The 15945-nt window shown below is 45.8% G+C and overlaps 1 protein-coding gene across 2 annotated transcripts in view; it reads right to left on the bottom strand.

The window, feature by feature from the left end:
• The window catches only part of PPFIA3 (PTPRF interacting protein alpha 3), a 67430-nt gene that overhangs the window by 30791 nt on the left and 20694 nt on the right, over positions 1 to 15945 (bottom strand). For both annotated transcript variants that reach the window (XM_035135641.2, XM_035135640.2), the window contains exons 3-9: positions 11479 to 11580; positions 9096 to 9260; positions 8120 to 8194; positions 4305 to 4385; positions 3781 to 3993; positions 661 to 807; positions 90 to 224 (exon numbers count right to left, since the gene is read on the bottom strand). In XM_035135641.2, the coding sequence (XP_034991532.1) occupies positions 90 to 224; positions 661 to 807; positions 3781 to 3993; positions 4305 to 4385; positions 8120 to 8194; positions 9096 to 9260; positions 11479 to 11580 (918 nt within the window). The remainder of the gene's footprint in view (positions 1 to 89; positions 225 to 660; positions 808 to 3780; positions 3994 to 4304; positions 4386 to 8119; positions 8195 to 9095; positions 9261 to 11478; positions 11581 to 15945) is intronic.

Below are 15945 nucleotides of genomic sequence, written 5' to 3' on the forward strand. Positions count from 1 at the left end.
TTTTCTGATTCCAGCAGGTGTGCCTCATGGACCACATCCTCCACCAGCCACGTGGCGCACTGGCCCCTTCCTCCTCGTCGCGCAAGTACCTTGTTGAGGGCTGCCACTCGCTGGGCCAGCTGGGCCTCTATCTCAGGTAAGGTCTCGGCCTTCTGGAGGGTCTGCTGAAGCTTCTGCTTGGCATCTTCCAGCCAGTCTTGTAGCTGCCTGTTCTTCTCTTCACTCTGCGCAGGGTAAAAGGTTAAGTCCAATGGCCTTGTCAATGAACAACTTCCAAGCAGTGACCCCAAACAAATTTGGTGCTTGGTGACAAGGGAAGGGCAGGGAGAGAACCAAGGAATCTGGGTGCTTTATGCACCGGGTGGGGACTTAAGCCAGCCTCAGATGCCTGTGCAACTACGGAAGGTGATAAAACAGCCCGGAAATGAGATTTTCCAAGTCCACCAAAGGTGGGCTAGAGGAGGAAGCTGTAATGAATCTCCATCATTTGGAACTGCATACACCAGTAGGGACTCACCGGAAAGAGTCAGGGGCAACTTCACAACCACCTGCATGCGTAGGAAGAGTAGAGAGAGGATGCCTGGGACAACCAGGTTTAAGGAGGGAAGTGTTGGGAACAGCCAAGAGAGGACAGAGAGAGACAGGAAGTAAGGGACTCACTTGTCTGTACAGGGATTCCTTACTGGCCAACTCGTTCTCCAGCTTGTCGTTGACATCGTGGAGAGAGGTCGCCTCCCTCTGAGCGCTCAGGTAGCGTTTCTCCAGGGTAGTGATCCGCTCTTCCATGTCCTCCCGCTGGGCTAGAGCCTGTCACACACCCCCACCAGACAAGAAAAGGGAATGATGGGCAAGTCACACTGGGAACTCCCACCCATCTCCTTTAGTTGCCAGTTGTGGAAGAAATGAAGGTTCTTGGTGCCTTGCATGCACTAGATAACATGTGGGGATCTCTCTCTCTCTCTCTCTCTCTCTCTCTCTCTCTCTGTGTGTGTGTGTGTGTGTATTGTCTACTTGAGGGAGCAGCAGTTTGCTGCATTCCTTTGTTAACCCCACCCAGCAATCTTATTGCCGGTAGCTTGAGGTTTTAGTGTAGGGATGGGGAATCTTTGGCTTCCCAGAAGTTACTGGGGTACATCTCCCATCATTCCTGGCCATCAGCCATGCTGGCGGGGGCTGATGGGAGTCGGAGTCCCACAACATCTGCAAGGCCACGGGTTCCTCATCTCTGCTTTAGTGAAACTGAGGTTTTAGTATAGCTTTGAGAGGGAGTACTTATTCACTTTCCTTACACTGTTCATAATTTCACCGACTTCTGTCATACCCCCACCTTTGTGGTCTTTTTCTTTCTTTCCTAAATCAAAAAGCCCAGATCTGTGAAGCAAGGGATGACCAAACCTTGTGCTCTTGGGAGTCCGCCCTGTTTTTTAGGCAGTGGTTTGGGGTCCAGAGTTGTATTCTACTGCACAAAAAGACACCCCCCCTCTGTGAGTCATCAGGCTCCATAGCAAAGCTGGTGCCAGTTGTAAGAAAAGGCTTCCCACACCAGTGCAGGCATCACCAAGGTGTTAATGCTAGGCTTCCTTTTGGGATTTTGTAAAACAAATCTCTTGTTTCTTACAAACTGAAAAGCCTTTTCTTTTTCTTTATGAGAGACTCTGTGGGAAGACTTTTTAACACACCCTGATTAAAATGTGAGGTAAACTGCCAGAGAAAAATCACATAAAATTGTTGTGTGTGTGTGTGTGTGTGTGTGTGTGTGTGTGTGTGTGTCTGTGTAGATCTGCCCATCGTCATCTTAAAGCTTTCCTCATGACTGCTTCAGTCACTTGATCATTTTAGTTGCCTTTTTTTTCATTTTCCTTTAAACAAAAAAAAACCCAAAAAACTCCATAATATTCTTTTGGCGAGAACCAGAAATGTACACACTACATGTGGGTGCCACAGGTTTATATACTGACATTACATTCTGTTGTGTTTTCCAATCTCTCCTCAATAATTCCCAACACTGAATTTGCCTCTTCTGCGGCCATAACATATTGCTTGCCATATGAACCGGCCTGGAAATTAAGACGTTCCTTTGAGGCCTTTCTCTGGGTGACCCTACCCTCAGAAATAGGGTGAGCAGCTCTAGGGCTGCAGTAAAGTCAATTGGGGTGGGGAGGAATCAAGCCTTTGGGAAGCTGCGGTACAATTTTGCCCCTGAGCCATTATGTGGAAGTTCAGGGGACAATGGGGTGTTTACCATGGTACTGTAACAAAAAATCAACCATCAATCTGCAGGGCTGCCATGTTTCCTCCAATGGGATTTTCCCCTGATGTTGTTATTGTTGTTTTTAAGCTGCCATGACAAGCTCCTCCTTCGGTGGTATTGGGGGCAAAACAGTGGTCAATGTCAAATGCTCCCCCTCCCCTCATTCCAATTCACTAGTTGAGAATTGGGTGGCAAGTTGAAAGAGGGCATTCTGAGCCAGTGGCTCCCAGAAAAAGGACCTTTTAAGTGATAGCATGCATATTGAGCGCTGGCCTCCCCAGAAAGGCTTGCCTTTCTGGGGCCTTTTTTGGCACCGGGTGAAGACTTTTCTTATCTTCCCCAGCTTGACAGTTTAAAAAAACACATTGTAGAGCTTTCAGACCTTGGACATCACTCCCCCCCCCTCTTTCTCTGAACTTATTGAGTGTTGTTAGAATATATTTTAAGGTTTGATTTTTTGAAATGTGCATAATCATGAAAACCTATTCTTAATGGGTAGCAAATAAATAGCTAAATAAATAAGTGTTTCAGAACTTCGCTTGAGCTTTTAACAGAAACTAGAATCAAGTGTTGTTTTATTTGCAACTTAGCAGGCTAACTTGTGTTGATTTATTTGGCATTTAGGACTGCTATTCTTAATTATTGCTCTTTGATTGAAATGGCAAGCTGTCTTGAAAACATTTACTTGCTACATTTATTTCCTGGCTTTCCTCCAAAAAGTTCAAGGTGGCATTACATGCTTTTTCCTCTTTCCATTCCATGGTAGGTTTGGTTGAGAGAGTGTGACTGGGCCAAGACGACCTAGGAAAGTGGGGCTTTCCAAGTTGGGCCACCCTAGTATTCTAACCACTGCACTCAACGTATTAACAATATGTACTTCTATAATTTCATGCATCTGGGTTTGTTTTTATGTTGGCGTTACAATGGCTATTCCCCCAATTAGGGTGGTTTTTTAGTTAATCAACAATACATTCTCAGCGGTGGTGTAGTAGTTAGAGTGCTGGACTAGGACCTGGGAGAACGGGGTTCAAATCCCACCCACTCAGCCATGAAGCTCACCTTGGGCCAACCACCACCTCTTAGCCCAGGCTTCCTCAACCTCGGCCCTCCAGATGTTTTGAGACTACAATTCCCATCATCCCTGACCACTGGTCCTGCTAGCTAGGGATGATGGGAGTTGTAGGCCAAAAACACCTGGAGGGGTGAGGTTGAGGAAGCCTTTCTTAGCCTAGCCTATCTCACAGGGTTGTTGTGAGGATGAAATGGGGAGGGGGAGGAGGAGAACCATGTAAACCAGTGGTCCTCAACCTTGGGCCTCCAGATGTTTTGAGACTACAATTCCCATCATCCCTGACCACTGGTCCTACTAGCTAGGGATCATGGGAGTTGTAGGCCAAAACATCTGGAGGCCCAAGGTTGAGGACCACTGATGTAAACCACTTTGAGATCCTTGGAAGACAGGTGGTATATATAAATGTAATTAGTAATTGTAATGATATGTATGGAGTGTTTCAGCTGCGGTTGTCTACCTCTTTGAGGTCGCGTTGCAGCTTGGCGTTGATCTCTTCAGACTTGATGACGTCCCGCTGGGCTGTAGCCAGCTCTTCTTCCAGCTCTGCCATCTGCCGGCAAAGCATGGTCAGACGCTCCTTCAGCTGAGAGAGCTCTCCTCGCTGGCGCTCCAACACCTCCTCCAGCTCGGATTCCCGGCCACCACGTCCCAACTCCAGGGATCCATTGGCCTGAGAAACAGAAGGAAGGGATTATGGCACACCAAAAACACTGTCCCTGCCGACCTCACTGAAACGAGCAAGCATCTAGAGCAGGCATCCCCAAACTCGGCCCTCCAGATGTTTTGGGACTACAATTCCCATCACCCCTGACCACTGGTCCTGTTAGCTAGGGATGATGGGAGTTGTAGTCCCAAAACATCTGGAGGGCTGAGTTTGGGGGTGCCTGATCTATAGCCACCTCCCACAGGCAAACAAACCCCTCACACAAGAGAAGAGCTGGTGATAGCCCATGTGCTTTGCCCATATTCCGCACCACTTACACAGATCTGGGAGTCTCCCTCTTTGCTGGGGTCGTCCAGGCCAGATCGGCGTCGGGCAAGCTGCTCTCGAAGGGAAAGAGACTGCAGACAGGAAGAGGAAGAAGAAAAGGAAGGAGAAAAACAAGAAGATGCACTAGTGTTAAAAAATGAAAAATAAAAAAGCCGTTTTTATTTTATACGACTATTTATGTATGCGACCACAGCAGCGTGGATACTACTGGCCCAGAGATGGAAAGAGGACAAAGTTCCGACCAGAGACGAATGGATGATGAAGATGATGGACTACGCCGAAATGGCGAAATTGACTGGGAAAATCAGAAACCAGAAGAACTTTAAGAAGGAATGAGCAAAATTTATAATGTATTTATAAACTAAAAGCTTTGGCAGGATTTGAGCAATGCTTGTAATGTACAAAAAAACTATGGTAAAAAATGGATTATTATTTTTAAAAATAGAGAAAATAAGGGAAGCGGTTGAAAAAAGATTGATAATGGTAACCATGGAAGGGTGGAGGGGAGTCGAAGGATTCAGGGAATCCTAAATGATGATGTTCATATTTTATGTTTGAATGTAAATATGTTACGTAAAATTTAATTAATTTTTTTAAAATGAAAAATAAAATTGAGGAATGAGAGGCAGGTGGCAATCGGCTTAGGACAACAATAGTCTCTTCCAGCAGTACCAGGGAATCATTCCAATCTGGGGAACCTATGGCCCATGTTAAATGTCAGCCGTTGCGCTGCACCAAAATGCGGGATGATAGCATGCAAAAATGCATATGTAAAGGGTTAATAACTGAAATGTTTTATTACGTTTTTATATGTGTTGGAAGCTGCTCAGAGTGGCTGGGGGAGGTGGGGTAATAATAATAATAATAATAATAATAATAATAATAATAATAATAATAATTTGGCTGTAGAACCCTGTGATGTCATACACTCTCTGCCTGTTAGTTCAGTTGGCTCAGTTATTAACAGTCATGTGAGTCTTAACAGTTAGAGCAGCAGGTTGTGTTGTTCTGCTGTCTCCCTCAAAGTCAGAGTATCAGTCAGTCTGTAAATGTTAGTTAGTTTAATCTAACGTTTAGTCGTTTAGTCGTATCCAACTCTTTGTGACCCCATGCACGCCAGGCACTCCTGTCTTCCTAGTGCCCTCCATCTTTCCCAACATCAGGGTCTTTTCCAGGGAGTCTTCTCTTCTCATGAGGTGGCCAAAGTATTGGAGCCTCAGCTTCAGGATCTGTCCTTCCAGTGAGCACTCAGGGGCTGATTTCCTTCAGAATGGATAGGTTTGATCTTCTTGCAGTCCATGGGATGCATTAGCAACTTAAAAAACATCCGCCTGCATTGTATATTTTAATCTGACAACTGCAAGTACACTAAGCAAAAGTTACGTGTTCTTTAAACTTTAAACTAGAGTGTTCTGCTTAGTTTTTATAGGAGAGAAAAGTGTCAAATGACCCAGGGCTATCTTTCGCATACTCTGTCAATGGGAATGAAAGTCTAATTCCCACACAAAAGACATGATGTCCACCCTCTGTCACTCTTAGGGGTTGCTACTCAGGAATTGATAAGACTTCTCCCCGCCTCCCCAGGTAAAGTGACTACCTCTCAGCTGAGCAGTGGCTTCTGGGAGGAGCGGAGGCAATTGAATTGGCTCACGGCAAGGCAAGGGCAGAGGTTAGAGATGCAAAAGCTTCAGCCTTGTTCTCAGGTACAGTCGTACCTTGGAAGTCCAACGGAATCCGTTCTGGAAGTCCGTTTGGCTTCCAAAATGTTCGGAAAGCAAGGTGCAGCTTCCGATTGGCTGTAGAAAGCTCCTGCAGCCAATTGGAAACCATGGCAGATGTTCGTGTTCCAAAGAACGTTCGCAAACTGGAACACTCACTTCTGGGTTTGTGGCGTTCGGGAGCCCAAACGGTCGACTCCCAAGGCGTTCGGCTTCCAAGGTACGACTGTATAGAGGATGAGAGGAGTAAACAGGTGTCTTCCGCAGTTGGCTATGTTCCTCCCACACAGAACTACTACTGTTACTCTGCTACCATCAATGGGACAGCAGAAGGTAAAGGACCCCTGGACGGTTAAATCCAGTCAAAGGTGACTATGGGGTTGCAGCGCTCCTCTCACTTTCAGGCTGAGGGAGCCAGCGTTTGTCCACAGACAGCTTTGTGGGACATGTGGCCAGCATGACTAAACTGCTTCTGGCACAATAGAACACCATGATGGAAACCAAAGCACACGGAAATGCCGTTTACCTTCCCGCCACAGCAGTACCTATTTATCTACTTAATTTCATTGTACACAGGTTGTACTTTGACAATAAAGCTATTATTATTATTATTATTATTATTATTATTATTATTATTATTACACTCGCATGCTTTTGAACTGCTAAGTTGGCAGGAGTTGAGACAGAGCAACGGGAGCTCACCCTGTTGCAGGGATTTGAACCGCCAACCTTCTGATTGGCAAGCCCAAGAGGCCCAAGACCACAGTGCTACCTGCGTAGGAAGATGGTCCCTAGGTACAGACGACTCCCCACTTACACGGGGCTTATGTTCCGGGCCCCTGTGTGCTTAAGTGAAATTGCGTAAAGTGGGGAGCACCCTCCCTGCCACTCTCTCTTCAATCCATACCAAAAAATACTGTATCCAAAAATCACAGCTAGAATTGAAGCTCTGGGGCCAGCAGAAGGCTGGAGGATACACGGGAAAGCAGTTGCTGCTGTGATGCTACCCCACACATCAGCTGTTAGGCGAGGAGGCTAAGCAGTGTAAACGAAGCCCTGCTGCACCTCCAATCTCTTTGGGGCTTCCTCTGCCCTTACTGACATCCTTTTCGGGCTCCAGGGAGGGTCTCCTCGTGAGCCACAAGGACCCTCCAGCTCTCCCCCATCATTTCCAAGTTTGAATTTAATTATTTCCTGGCGCCGTGCATATATGCAATTGCACTCAAGTAGAATGCACGTAAATGGGGCGGGGTGGTGGTGGTGCCTGCATCTACTTTGGACCTCCACCAGCATTCGTAGAGAGAGTCTGCGTGCAAGTCAGTAAAGGACCATCAAGTATGAGAGGCAGGGCCTGCTCGGTGGTGGTGCCTGAACAGCAAGATTCCCTTCCAAGAGAGACTCGCCTATCTCCTTCATGAATGAGGCGTGGGATTTTGTTCCAAGGCCAATCCCCCACATTGACTTGCAAGTTGCATGCAGTTATTGTTAGGATTTCATAGTAGATTCTGTTCCACCTTAAACAGGAACAGGCTTGGAAGAGGGTGCTGAATGTGTCACATGATGTATACTTCCGTTTGTTGTACTATTGTAATTGTAGTTCTCTTGCTTTTGCTTTGCTGATGAAGAAAGACACGTTTGGTCTATCTTCCGAGATGCTTTAGAATAAACGCTTGTAAATATGCAAGGACTTCTCTCTGAGTTTCTTCCTGTTGCTGCTGCTGCCAAACCATGCTAAAGCTGGATAAACTCTGCAGATAACGTGTCCCGGCTCCAAGAGCCTGGATCGTGTTACAGTTGGCTTACCAGAGGGAGAAGACACCCGGCAGATGGTTACTGGGGGGCTTGGTGGCCCAGGTCTTCTGTGTGTATGCTACCAGTTATGCCCCCTCCCTGCATATCTCTGGGGGCTGCCGTGTCAGTAGCACACACCAGCATTCACAAACCCACGGTACCCTTGTGGGGAATCTCAGCTCGCCCAACCTCTGGGAATCGCCGGCTGAGTCCGGCTCATGGTAGTTCTTGAGGGGGTCACAGCACACATCTCAACCAACCTCCCGCTGCAGGCGGGAGCAGAATCTCCTTCCTACCTCCTGATTGGACATCTCCAGCTCCTCCTCCAATACTGCAACCCGCTCTAACGCCACTCGCAGCCGTTCTCGAACCTGCCGTGCACCAGAGAGAGAGTTGAAGAGGCATTATAGTCAGACAGGAGAGAAACAGCCCACAGACCCTGCCTCCCCCAGTATGCAACTCTGCTAACCCTCCATCCATGGCATAGCTGCAGTTATATGATTTAAATATGGTACAAGTGACACCTCCCCTAAAGCAGGGGTGGGGAAACCTTGCCAGTGCTGTTCGAATACAACTCCCATCATTCCTTAATATTGGGCCATGCTGGCTGGGGCTGATGGGAGTTGAAGTCCAACAGCATCTGCAGGCCGCAGGTACCCAGTGTTCAAGATGAGCCAGGCGCCAGGAACATTTTGCACCTAGCTTTTGACCACCTGCAACCAAGTGAAGATGCATCCCACCATCAGGGGATCATTGGATCTGGACTGTTTTCACACACTAACACCCCATTGCGTAGAATTCTATCTGTTATATTTTATCTGCACGATCGGAAGGAATTTCTGGAATCAAATTGGTTTTTCTGTGCAGCCTGAGCAGGTGCAGTCGCCATTAAGGAAAGGAGGTCGGAATAGGCCAATATATATGTGGACTGTTCCCTGGATCAAGTGACTTTTCTTCTTTAAGTTCTCAGAGCTCTCAACCTAGCTCAAGGTTGTCGTCTGAACTAGCTGGATGTTTAACTGAGAATCAATCGCAGTCGGTCCATCGTTTGAAAAGCAAGATTTTAGAGCCGTTATGCCCCCAAATGGTAACTTGACCTTATGTTTTGGCGACTGCAACCTTGGTTTAAGGAGCCATTGTTGACGCCTGGCTTATATATCTGAGTTTCTAACCCTGCAGGTACCCAGGCTTGGCACCTGGGACAAATTCCTAGAACACCCCCACCAGCCCAGCTCCACCGCCTTGTCAAGAGTTGCTCTGCCCTCTCTTCACCTTCTCGTCCAGGGCCTTGTGATGCTCAAAGAGAGACTTGAGGGCCTTCAGCACTTCCACCTCGCTGGAGACACCAGCCGGCGACTGGGCCTGCCGCTTCACCACCGTCATGCGGAGGGAGCGTTCGTGTCGCGATACAAGGCATTCCAGGTGTTCTAGCAGCAACTAGGGAGAAGAGACAGACAGGTGGAGCGTTGCTTGAGGATTGATGGAGCTATAGCGAGGCTGCAGGTACATAGCTAGGGGTGGACAGGGACCCAAATCTCAACAGCCACAGATCGTAACGCAGATCCATCGCTGCTTTTCTAAAATGGCCTCCTCTGCCAAATGGCTACTTTTGTGCCAAACAGGGGTGCAAAGAGTGAGTCCTCAACAAGCAGAGATGGGGGCAGGGGGGAAGCAGTTTTGCTATTACATGTGGTGGGAGGTTCTATCAGAGAAAATAAGAACAGAAGGGGGAATGAAAGAGTGTTCCTACCCTAATAGGGGGGGGGAACCAGACAAGAGTACCCCATAAGGAACATAAAAATAACAGGCCTCTAATTTAATGCAATAGACAAAAAAAAACCAAAAAAACCAACAACCCCAGAATGCTTAGTACACAATGATTCTGTCAGAACATTCAATGAGCAGTGAGAAACACTCAAGTGTGCTTTGAAAACCAATCTTAATGTGGCTGCACACATGATCCAAGTTCATTAAACGCAAATGCATCACAGAAGAAGCAAAATTAAATAATATGCAGCTGGAAAAATGTTGCAACAAACTTCACATGCTCCAATTACAGAGGTAACTTTAGAAATTCTCATAGGCAAACCAGAACTCAAGAGTAGTGAATCAGGGGGGCACTAAGGGACCAGAACAATGAAAATCTTCTCAACGAAGTGCCCTTCAATGTAAGTACAAGAAAAACCTATTTTGCTTGTCCCTTTGAATGAATCAGACAGATCAAATACTCACCTATGGTCAGGTTCTGACTGACAATATGGCCTGACTAACACTCAGCCATGGTTTATTCAATTATGGTTTATTAAACAATGGCTTAGCGTTGTGAGTGAGCCCTGCCTAGTAGCTTAACTGAAACCATGGTTTGTTGTTGGCTTATGAAACTTGATTCAATACAATACAATACAAATACCTTTATTGGCATTGCAAGTTAAGACATTTCAAATCACTGGGATAAATTTAAAAGGGACAGGACTGAGGCTGTCGAGGGTCACAAGCCACTCGATTGTTCTGCTTCACCCAAGACGGTTGATTCATTAAGAACCCTTTTGGGTAAGATGGAGATTAAAAAGGAAGCCACCGAGGCAGTAACATCCTTGTCCCTATCCGTGGGTATGAGGAACCACATTTGGCTTTCTCTTGGAGCCATGGGTCACAGGTCCAACATCTTGCTCAGCATCTGTTTGCGGAGTCTGCTGTGCAAAGGGCAGTCCAAAAGAATATGGCCCAGTGAATCTGGTACTCCCTGATTGCAGGCACACAGGAGGGCTTGATAAGGAATTTGCGAGTATCTAGCTGTGGTCACTGTGGAAGGGAAAGCATTTAGTCTTGCGAGCATAAAAGCTCTTCGTTGGGAAGGAAGTAGTACGTCTTTTAGGTAATTCATTTAAACTGTGTTTAGGAAGACCCCAAAACTACTGTAGGCAGCCCTACGTTGCATGTGAACTCACCGGACTGCAAAGGCAAGAGCAGCTGGAAATCAAAACAAGCTTCGGATAAACAGTCATTTTTTTGTTTGATCATCGTGGGACAACTCATGCTTCACTCATGCCCCGTGAAGCAAGCCTATGCACAATGGTGGATCTACTGTAAAGTACCTTTGTGGTTTCATTAGCAGCTTCCTTAGAATGAGTTCTTCCCTAGTAAGCTTTCTGCAGCTTTGCTGCAGAAGAAGAACTTACCAGTGAAGGGTGATGGTGGAAGTACTATACTAGGCTTCACTCGATTCAAGTTGCCTGGTTGGCCTTGAAAACAGGCCAGGTAAGTGAGATTGGTAAATCCACAGCACTCTAATTCCTATTCCATTTGAGCTTTGGGCCCAAGTCTTCTGTTTCCTGCTGCAGCAAACAGTTGAGCAGGAGATACCTCATTTCTTCCCCTACAGCCATCTGTCCAAAAAGGATGTTTAACTGTTGCCAAAACATCAAAATCCCACCATCCTCCCACATCCACCTCTTAAAAATCTCACATAGACCACTCTTCCAACAACCTGGATGTTTTGGGGTGAGGCAAATGGGAGTTGTATATCAAAATTGCCTGGGTGCAACCAGGTTGGGGGGTTTCTGGGAGAGACCCTGTAACATGAACACACAAAATGTGACACTGTCAGGCAAGTTCTGGATTTCAAAGCTAAGTCGAGAGCCTTCCCCTTGCTCACCCGTGTGTTGTTCCGCTCTGCCTTCAGCTCCGAGATCTCCTCCTCTCGCTCTGACAGCTGTTCCCGGCATAAGTTCAGCTCCTTAGTAAGCGCAGCAAATTCCTGGTTGGGAGAAGAAGTGGTTGTGAGGTGGAGAGACAAGGGAGGAGAATTTAAGGTTCTCTGGCCTCAATTTGCTGCATTAATCTGGAGTGTGGCTCCCCCCCCTTCTTTCTTTAAAGCAGGCATCCCCAAACTGCGGCCCTCCAGATGTTTTGGCCTACAACTCCCATGATCCCTAGCTAACAGGGCCAGTGGTTGGGGAAGATGGGAATTGTAGTCCAAAACAGCTGGAGGGCCGAAGTTTGGGGATGCCTGCTTTAAAGCGTTCTGAGAACATTGGCACCCAGTGGAATTTCCATTTGGGACAATTATACTCTTCAGCCGCTAGATGGAGCCACCCATATGGGACCAAACTTACTATAGTACAGTGGAACCTCGGTTTATGAACACCTCGGTTTATGAATTTTCGGTTTATGAACGCCGCGGACCCATCTGGAACGGATTAATTCATTTTCCATTACTTTCAATGGGAAAGTTCGCTTCAGTTTATGAACGCTTCAGTTTATGAACAGACTTCCGGAACCAATTACACCCATGCTTCAGTTTATGAACGCTTCAGTTTAAGTACTCCACGGACCCATCTGGAACGGATTAATCCACTTTCCATTACTTTCAATGGGAAAGTTCGCTTCAGTTTATGAACGCTTCAGTTTATGAACAGACTTCCGGAACCAATTGTGTTCATAAACCGAGGTACCACTGTACTGTGTTTCATACCAAAGCTCAGACTTGGCAACTTAACCTGAAAGCAGTGGTATTTATTAATATTTTCAGGATCCCTTTTCTATCCCAGTAACACACCACACACTTCAAATTTGGTTGCTTTGTTTTAAATCTCTAGGCCAAAAACATATGTGATGCAGGAGATTCAAGTTGGGGCCTTCCCATGTTTTTTGAAAACTTAACAGCCAGTGGAGGAGAACAAAAAGAGAAGAGGACAAGTCAGATTAGGGCAGCGGTGAGGTGGTGGGGAAGACAAGCTCTCCAAGTGTCCCTATTTTCCAGATATGGTCCCAGATTTTCAGAAGCCATCCCAGTTTCTGATTTGATTCCAGAGTGTCCTGCTTTTCCTTAAGACATCGGAGAAATGTTGTAGGGGAAGGGAAGGCGATTTTTTTTTTAAAAAAAATTATTTTGATTTTACATATACATACATACATCAAATAACAGAAAATTAAACGAAAAGAAAAAGCATTATCAGCAATGGGGGGGAATGAAAAAGAAAAGAAAAAAAGAAATGAATAAAACCTCAAAACCAAGCATTTTCAAACACACTTTTTCATAGGGGGTACAAGCCGTCTTTTTTCAACTTCTGGCTTGACTCCTTGATTCCTAACATGACTTCCTGCTATCCATGAACATACTTGATGATTCCTTTCCCTAAATACAGTGGTACGTCTACTTACGAATTTAATGCGTTCCGAATGCACATTCGTAGGTCGAAAAAAATTGTAAGTCGAATCCCATAGGAATGCATTGGGAGAAAAAATTCGTAAGTCGAAGCCACCCTATCTAAAAATTTGTAATCAGAAAAAATCCTATCTAAACCGCATCCAAGATGGCGGACGGAGCTCAGTTCGTAAGTAGAAACATTCGTAAGTAGAGTTATTCGTAAGTAGAGGTACCACTGTATCTGTATTCAGTCGGTAAATCTCATAGCTGCCAAGTTTTCACTTTTCTCGCGAGGAAGCCTATTCAGCATAAGGGAAAATCCCTGTAAAAAAGGGATAACTTGGCAGCTATGGTAAATCTATGGAGAAACATTCTGGTTGCCAGTGGGATTTTAATCTACGCTGAGCCAAGTGATATTCTGGGAACTTCCATTTTTCATATATTTTATGAAAACATCCCATTCTTTCCGTATTCTCTCCTTTGAATGATTTCTTATTGAGTCTGTAAATTTAGCCAATTCTAAGTATTCACTTAATTTTAGCACTGGAAAAGAAATATTATGCCAACAAGGGAAGGCGATATTTAACCATTTCCCAGTTGACAGAGGGCAGGTGAGAACCCCTAAATAAGCTAATAAATGAGGACAGAGTCAAAGTGCTAGTCTACCCTGTCCCAAACGGAGGCGGAAATGTTGCCATCGAAGTTGGACTATTATCTCCTATTGGGCCATCTTCATAAAATTAGTTACCCAGCCCAATCCACTGGTCTAACACAAGGCATCACTATTCCTAATCCCACAATACACCTTTCCAACACCTCCAACGTTTTCCTTTATATCCCCAAGGACAGTAAATCTTCATACTACCTAGGCAGCTGCTTGCTTGCACTACTGAAAATCTCACGGTCTGTGTACAAATATACCTTTAAAGCAGTACTCTCTCCATCCTCTCTTAATCTCCACAAACAAAATCTGTGAAATAGGTTAGGACTGGGAGACAGTGACTGGACCAAGGTCACCAAGTGAGCTTCACGGCCGAGTGGAGATTATAACCCTGGTCTCCCAGGTCCCCGCCCGACACTAACCACTAGGCCGCCCTGGCCTCTTTGTGCATAACAGATTTCTACTTCAAACACACAGAGCTACTTTTACCGGAGCTTGATTGTGCTAATCTTTTCTAGCCTCCCCGACTCCACTGTTTAACCACACTGGCATCCTCCTGGGCTTGCTTGTACCTCTTCTAATCCACATATGCATTCTGAGGCTCTATTACAGCGGTTTTAAATTGCCTCCAAGCTTCCTGAAGGGATATGAGCCTCCTAATTGCAGTTCCACTTCCCTTTAACCAATTCCCTCTCTTGATAAAATTTCTTCTTTCGAAATTAAGTGACTGTTGGGACACTCTGGGCAATTTCCCACTCTCCTGCGTTTAATCTGATAGCATTGTGGTCACCATCTCAAAGCAATTCAACAACACTTGCAACTCGTGCTAGACCTGACACCACCAAGACTCAATCGCTGCCCCTTCTCATGTCTGTTTCATGACTAACTGTTCCAAAATATAATAACTCGTTGTATCTAGAAATAGTCCTTTGTCACTATGTGAATTTACATTTATCCAGTCAATTTGAGGGTAGCTGGAAGTCATCCATTATCACACTGTCTCCCTGATATTCTTACTTCATCTGAGAAACAATGCTCCTGTTTTTTGAGTCCAGTGAGCCCTTTGTAAAAAAAAACCCACATACTAGACTGACTTAGATTCAGTTCACATAACTATCTATTATAGAGAACATTTGCTTCTGTTGTTCTCCAGTTGGCATCCTTTATGAATCACTTAAAGGAGGGATGGAGAACCTGTGGACTCCAATACCCATCAACGCAAACCAGCATGGTCAATATTCAAGCACGATGGGAGTTGTAGTTCAACAACACCTGCAGGGCCGCAGGGTCCCCCACCCCTGGCCTAACGTTTCAGAGGCGCTGTATAAAGACTGGATAAATGCCTGCAGGATTGCTCTAACTAATCTTCCTGCCTACTGCTCCTTGAAAACACAATAGTCCAGAGGTAGTTTTATAGTAGGGACCCAGGTGGCGCTGTGGTTAAAACCACTGAGCCTAGGGCTTGCTGATCAGAAGGTCGGCGGTTCGAATCCCTGTGACGGGGTGAGCTCCCGTTGCTTGGTCCCAGCTCCTGCCAACCTAGCAGTTCGAAAGCACGTCAAAATGCAAGTAGATAAATAGGAACCGCTACAGCGGGAAGGTAAACGGCGTTTCCATGTGCTGCTCTGGTTTGCCAGAAGCGGCTTTTGTCATGCTGGCCACATGACCTGGAAGCTGTACGCCGGCTCCCTCGGCCAATAATGCGAGATGAGCGTGCAACCCTAGAGTCGGTCACGACTGGACCTAATGGTCAGGGGTCCCTTTACCTTTACCTTTACCTAGTTTTATAGTATTCAACTATTTTATCTGTGCTGCAGGGGGGAAAAACCAAATTCTGCACGTGGAATGAGGGCAAGATATGAAGATAATTAACGTGAAATGCCTCATATTATCTGCATATGCTGAAACAGCTATCTGAACACGCCCATCCAGAAAATAAAGTTAAGTGCTTTATACTTTCCTTCGTATTTTTAAATTATATACATTGATAAATATTGGGCTGTTTCTAAAAGCCCACAAACTTGTGTTTTAAGTCGTATCACCCCAGCTCTCCAGATTTTCCCCTTCATTGCCTCTCCCCGCCCTTTTTGGCTAGAACTGCCAATCAATACATTTTCAGGATCTTCTTTGCTTCTCTGAGATTTAGGACTTACTTTGAAGCCAGGCAGGGGAGGTGGGTGGGTGGGGGACAGGCAACTTGACATTCTATGAATTCTAATAGAGTCACTGGATTCCATCACCAGCTATGCAGATTTTCAGGGCCCTTGGAGTTAATCAGGTCTTCCATTTCCTATGTAATCCTTAAATTAAGG

Source organism: Zootoca vivipara, chromosome 13 (genome assembly GCF_963506605.1).
Source record: "Zootoca vivipara chromosome 13, rZooViv1.1, whole genome shotgun sequence".
NCBI classification, from domain to species: Eukaryota; Metazoa; Chordata; class Lepidosauria; order Squamata; family Lacertidae; genus Zootoca; species Zootoca vivipara.